We start from the raw sequence: 6,904 nt of genomic DNA, 5'->3' as shown, positions 1-6,904 counted from the left end.
ACGGAAATCATCCACTGTTGAAAGCTACTACTTTAGACTGACAACCAAAGACCTCTATTAAACATTAATTCCTCAAATTCCTCCAATCCTTTTTCTAATTATTCTAAAATCCCTTCTGTCAGATTCAATCAAGAGCATGCAGGGCTTACTTTGCATATTTCCTTTACCCAAGCTCAAAGTGCCCTTCCTTTCATACTCTTCCAGTCTATTCCTAGATCCAGCTAACCACAGCAGGAAGACTTCTGTGATTAATTTTATAACCTCATATCATCACTGCATTTTGCTGAAATCTTTTTTTCTCAGCATCATTCCTGGTTTTTCTTTCTTTGCCTATGGCTTAAATGTGGATATTCTTCAGGGTTCTATTTTCAGTTTTCCTTTCAACTTAATCTATATTCTAGCAGATGAGGTCTTCTGTTCCTTTCTCTTCACTATTTGTAACAATGACCACCATCACCCCTGTTCCAAATCTGTATCTCCAGGAAGAACTACCTCCTGAACTCTTAACTAGTTTTTTCCAACTAATAACAAGACCCCTGCAGAAGAGCCTGTGATCCCTCTAAGTCAACAGATTAAAAAAAAGAGAGAGAGAGAGAAAGAGAGAGTTTATTTTCTTCCCTAACCAAACCCTGCCTCCAGTCTTTTCTTAATAAATTGCATTATGATGTGTCCAAATGTCAAAAATAGGAACCTCGGACTTTCTCTTACCTATTTCAGATAACCTGCCTCCAAATATGTTCTTCCTTCCTCCTCCCCAGTGTTCTAACCCAGACCAAGCCTATTCTGTTGAAGTATCTGGTCACCTTGCCTCCAGCCTGTCCTTTCTCAGGCCTAGCCTCACCTTTCCCCCCTTTAAATCATCACCCTGCCCATAGGTCTTTGACAGCTTCGCATTGCTTGTTGAGCTTCCCTGGTGGCTCAGACGGTCTAAACTCTGTAGCATGTTACACAGAATTTTATCATTCACCAACATTTTCCATGTGTCTCTCAGGCTCCAGTCAGAAAAGTGAACCCACACTACATATTTCAGTAGAGAGAATTTACTAAAGGAAATGGTTAAACAGGTGCTTTAGAATTTAGACATGAGAAGAGGACACTGAAATAACTCAGAAATTTTCAGTTGTGTGAGCAGGGAGTAGTAAAAGAGGATGGGGTTATGAGAAGCTAACAGTTTGGAGGAGAGACCCCACAGATGTGGGACCCATGCCTCTTAGGAGAAGTAATGCCTAACTGCTACTATTACCCCTGAAATGTTAGGCAGGAGCCCCTTGGAACTGGGGCTCACACCTCTAGAGAAGGAATACTGCCAGGTTGGGGCAGAAACCTCTAAGGGTGAGACTGAAACTGGTTCTGAAAAGGCTGAGCCCCAGAACAAACTGCTGCTGTTGGGATGTGGGGCCATTGCTGGGACAATAGTCTTAGGAAGAGCCCTGAATCAGGGAAAGGGAAATCTGTGCTTCCTTCCTCCTGCCTTCTCTTTCTCTCTAGTGCACCCTGTTGGTGGAAACCAGGAGACAGCATGCAGGGCTTCAGCCTCAACATCAGAAGAAAGGTGGATTTAGACTTGAGTGACAAATGCTTAACAGCCAGCACAAAGTATTTTCACATCTTCTTGCCTTTACTGATAGAGTTTCCCCGACCATAATGCTTTTCTACCAATATTTGCCCGATGCATGTCATTGTTCAAATACAATCTCCTTTCTGTACTCTTCTCAAATCTTCCTCCAGGTAATTACTTATACCAGCATTTGAGTTCCCCTAGCAGTTTGCTTCCATTGTAGTTTTTTTTCATATTGTATCATAATTATTTCTGTATATGTTCATTTGTTTGTTTTCTGCAGAACTGTGAGCTCCTTTAGGGCAGATAGAGTTATAACCATACAGCAGTAGATTTAGCAACACATCTGACACACAACAGATGCTGACTGAGCTGGACAGAACTGATAAAAGTATTTTAATGAAATCTACATTATATTATTTTTTGTGTATATATTTTATTTTGCAAACCAGATTTAAACTTTGTAAGAGCAGAGATTATGCCATTTCTTTTATTTTTTCATGGTGTTTAGTATGCTGAAGAAGAGCTTAATGATATTTGTTAACTACTTAGTTTATTCATTAGGCACTACAAATTTAGTTTAAAATGACATGAGGATGGAGCATAAGTTTATGAATAGCAGGTAAGATTTGTACTTCGGTTTAGATGTGCTTCTAACATGTGATTCCAACAGAGAGATCTATGCATATGGTAAAGCTCTGTGTTTGTTGAACAGCACAATCAAGAGACCAAATGAAATGTGTCTTAAAGTAAATTCTAAAGTAATTAAATATATTCCAGGTTCCATTTTTTCTCCTTATCACTTATAGAAAACATATTACTCCAATTAATGTGATTATTAATCCTGGGTTTCATCTGGTCCTTGAGTATTTATTAAATTTCTCACAATCATCAACATCAACTAGTAGATTATTTAAATGTAGGAAAGGTATTGAATTTTAACTTAATCACCAGATTCTTGAAAAAAAGGAAACCTCTGTTCAACAACTGATTTACATTCAAGTCCAAGAAGAAGAAAAAGAGCTTTTTTTTTTTTCTTACGGGGAGTGATATTTAATTAACTATTGATTTCTTCTCAATTATTCAAGGCAAGCAATTATCAATATTGATGGAAACAATATTTCCCTATGTGTAGTGCCCAAATGAAAGGAAATATCCCATTCAGCAATCTGCTGCCTGGAACAAGAAATGCTGAGAATCTTTAACTTTAAATGGAAACAGTTATTTGGATCTGTTTATTCCATGTTGCCCCAATTAAACAGATATTTTCTGAAACGTAAGCAAAACAAAATCCTGAAACCCTATGTATGCTTTCCAAATTAACAACAACCAAAAAAAAAAAAGTAGGGTTTTGTCAGTTTTGACCATGAGTTTAACCACTCTAGTCTTGTAGATTTTGCCTCAGAGCTACAGATCTTGACTTTTTTTTTTTTTAACCAAGGCTCGTAAAATACTACAATTTGGGTCTAATATTTATGGTTTATAAGTCACCCGATGAGAAGTAGCTTACATAATCATTAGAACCCTTGAAACACTACCTTGTATATCAATATTGTGAGCCTGAAGGATTTAGTAGGTCTTAATAGTCACTTCTAACATTTACAGATAGCACGTGGGGGTACACTTGAAAATTATACCAATCCATTATACAACTATGATAGAGGTCTCCAAGGAATTGTTGTGAAAGGTGGGAAGATAGGGCCCTATTTAGGGCACATTTTTATTAACTCCTGAGCATCCACCACCATCTTTTCTCAGCTCATTTGCACACAGGACATTAGCATGTTTACATTTAAGAAGCTTCTTTTGACGGTGACATAACTGTTGAACATGATTAATGGACAAGGCAATATTCTTTATTGAATTATTACTGGGAGAAGAGGGTTATTTTTTTAAAATACTTTACACTTGATAGTATGAATATGCGTGTGCGTGTGTGTCAAATTGGGGAAATTTGACTATGACATTTTTTAAAGAAGAATGTTATAATTTATAAGAAGCTCCTTTTTCTGCTCTGCGCCACCCCCCTCCCCTTTCCAGAGTGGTTCTATATAGTAAGTGCTTAAGTGGCATATGTTGCTGGGAAGTGTTCTTAGCTCTTTTCCTCTTTGGTGCTGTTTTCATTTCCCTGTGTTCTATTTATTATTCTGCTAAATCAGTGAAACCTTGATTATCTAAAGGAATAGGAGACATGGAATAATAAGGAAAACTTGATCTTTGAAGAAATAAATTATTAGAGATGCAAGTTACATGACAGGGACTGTGAATGAATTTTAGTATCTGAAATTGCTTGCTTTATTTATTCAAACTGATTTTATTAATTGATGGACATAATAAAGTTTTGATAATCAGGGTTTCACCATTGCATTTATTATTACCCCTGGAAATCAAGGTAACCTTGGACTCTAGTTGCTATATTTACAAAGCGATAAATATCCTAATAGGCTATTAGGCACAAATGCACTGCTCTTCCTCACATTACTCCCATGAAAAGCTTTCTCTCCTCGGATCTGGCTGCCACCTTGCCTGGAGCATGCTGCCTGCCCCCTGCCCCACCCCTCCCTTCTCATGCTTGCCGCTGGCTCCCGACTTCCTGCATGCAGCGCTGGAATCACCCGCGGAGAGAATGGCCCACCCCTTAGAAGTTCTTGGTCATTCTAGCAGTACTGCTTTGCATTTTAATTCCATTTATCTGGCTCCAAAGCCCTGCATTCTTGTATGAGGCACTATCCTTGAACAGCCCTGGAGGTCACAACAGGTCCCAGTTCCGTGAAGAGAAGATACTGCCAAACCCGGAGTATCACATTTCTTTGTACTTGATTGTCTGAAATGGACAATGATAATATCCAAGATTGCAGAAAAAAAAAATCTATATGAAAAGGATTCATATGATCAAAACAAAGGCAGCAAACTACATTTGTTTGGAAATCGGAGTCACATGCTTAGTTTGCGGAGGGGAGGGGGGAGCACAAGATCGATAGAGATTTTTTTTTAAGCTGAAAACATGATGTACCAGATGAACTTAAATTGATTCTGCTTCTCCTCCCCGCGCCCCCCTCCCTCGTTCTGCAGCGAATGTCTGCGACAACGAGCTCCTGCACTGCCAGAACGGAGGGACGTGCCACAACAACGTGCGCTGCCTGTGCCCAGCCGCGTACACGGGCGTCCTGTGCGAGAAGCTGCGGTGCGAGGAGGCGGGCAGCTGCGGCCCCGATGCCGGCCAGGGCGCGCCCCCGCGCGGCTCCCCCGCGCTGCTGTCGCTGCTGTTGCTGCTGGCCGCTCTGCTGGGGACAGCCGGCCCCCTGGGCATCTAGGCGGCGCACCCAGCCACCAGACGGGCCGTGCTCTGGGGAAGCAAACACAGCCCCAGCCTTTGCTACTAACATAGGAAACCCGCCCTCAGACACCCCTACTCAAACACAGTGTACAAAGAAGGCCTAACTGAACTAAGCCATATTTATCAGCCGTGGACAGCACACCTGAGTCAAGACTGTTAATTTCTGACTCTCAGAGGAGTTGGCAGCTGTTGATATTATCACTGCGAATCACATTGCCAGCTGCAGAGCTTACCACCCATCGGAAAGGCTGTGATAGCCCCCCAAAAGGAAAGAAAAACAACAACAACAAATCAACCAACCTAAAAAACATTTGCTACTGGCACGTGGTGTGCCCCAGCACCACCTGGCCCTGTGTGTGGACCAACCAAATAGAAGCATCCTTTGCTGGCATTGCTTTGTGGGTCTAAGGAAGTCTGTTACAAGCTGCCATATTGGCCTGCTTCAGTCCCTGAACCCCCTTCCAACCTGTGCTTTAGTGAACCGTTGCTCTGTAACCCTTGTTGGTTGAAAGATTTCTTTGTCTGATGTTAGTAATGCACACGTGTAACAGCCCCCTCCAAAAGCTCCAGCCAGTCATACCCTGTGTATCTTAGCAGCACTGAGTCATCCCAGTGCGAGCACACATCCACTGTCCCCAAGAGTGGCTACAGGAGAAAAGAAAGTGTATCTATCCTTTTGTATTCAAATGAAGTTATTTTTCTTGGAATACTGTAATATGTAGATTTTTTGTATTCTTGCCAATTTGTGTTACCAGACAATCTGTTAATGTATCTAATTCGAATCAGCAAAGACTGACATTTTATTTTGTCCTCCTTCCATTCTGTTTTGTTCCATTGTGCAGAGATTTCTCTGTAAGGGCAACAAACTTGCTGGCATCAAAGAATATCAGTTTACATATATTAACAAGTGTAATAAGATTCCACCAAAGGACATTCTAAGTGTTTTCTTGTTGCTTTAACACTAGAAGATTTAAAGAATAAAAATTCCTGCATAAACGATTTCAGGAATTCGTATTGCAATTTCTTAAGATGAAAGGAGCAGCCACCGAGCAGTTTCACACTCACTTTACTGATTCCTATGTGGACCGAATACACTCAGCTGACGAATTTAGTACCCAGGAAGATGGATTGATGTTCATTAGCCTGGACAACTTCTGCAAAATATGAGACTATTTCCACTTGGGAAAAATTATAACAGCAAAAAAAAAAAAAAAATCTAAGTGATTGCCAAGATTATGCCAAAGCCTGTTGGCAGAGTACTAAGAGACTTTTATTTTTAAGTCATGCTATTTTCACAGATTGATGTGATCATGTGACTCTAGGGATGCTGATCTATGTATCTTTCCAATTACAGTGTTTACATGGAGTATCATAAGAGAAAACCTGGGGTACCAGGAAAGTCGCAGGGATATTGAGTGATTAGCAATTTGACTTTGAATATATTCAGACTAAGTATTTATAGGAAATATCAAAATACCCAGCAGCAGCTAGACATAACTGCTGTTCTTGAGAATAAAGTTTGTTTTAAGTACCGCCCAAGGTATAATAAATTCTTGTTTCTGCCTTTTATTAGGCCAATTACTGTGCAAGACAGCAAGGTGGGGAGAGGAGGAAAGAACCAGTGCAAAGTTCCAAAGTGACTAAAACAGTGTGTATTCCATTCCCACCACACTGTTGTCCTACAGGTTACAAATGTGTTAGCGACAGCATCTCCTGGAGTCAAAAACAATTATCAGCCCGAGCCAGTGTCTGAAGGACAGTGAAGTCTTGCATGACTTGGTAGAGCAATAATCTATGATGGTGTTATGTTGGACGCCTACTTCCAGTCTGAATTCTTTACCCTGCCACTGCTCTTTGCTGAACTGGGGGATGGGGATGTCTTCTGATAAATATCCTCGGTGAAAACTAGATGAAGGAACAGCATGTCTTATTGGTTTTGTTCCCAGAAAAGCCAATTCAAAGAAGGCAATAAAAGGTAAACAGTAATGCCCGTGCTGCCTTGCCACCCC

The 6,904-nt window shown here is 40.6% G+C and overlaps 1 protein-coding gene across 4 annotated transcripts in view; it reads left to right on the top strand.

Annotated features, from left to right (window-relative positions):
• The window catches only part of NTNG1 (netrin G1), a 373,322-nt gene extending 366,894 nt beyond the window's left edge, over nucleotides 1-6,428 (top strand). For all 4 annotated transcript variants that reach the window (XM_040232188.1, XM_040232190.1, XM_040232186.1 and 1 more), the window contains one exon: nucleotides 4,631-6,428. In XM_040232188.1, the coding sequence (XP_040088122.1) occupies nucleotides 4,631-4,872 (242 nt within the window). In that variant the 3' untranslated portion in view covers nucleotides 4,873-6,428. The remainder of the gene's footprint in view (nucleotides 1-4,630) is intronic.
• Nucleotides 6,429-6,904: the final 476 nt, after the last annotated feature.

Source organism: Oryx dammah, unplaced genomic scaffold (genome assembly GCF_014754425.2).
Source record: "Oryx dammah isolate SB20612 unplaced genomic scaffold, SCBI_Odam_1.1 HiC_scaffold_28, whole genome shotgun sequence".
Classification (NCBI taxonomy): domain Eukaryota; kingdom Metazoa; phylum Chordata; class Mammalia; order Artiodactyla; family Bovidae; genus Oryx; species Oryx dammah.
This window is presented reverse-complemented; position numbering and strand designations above follow the sequence as displayed.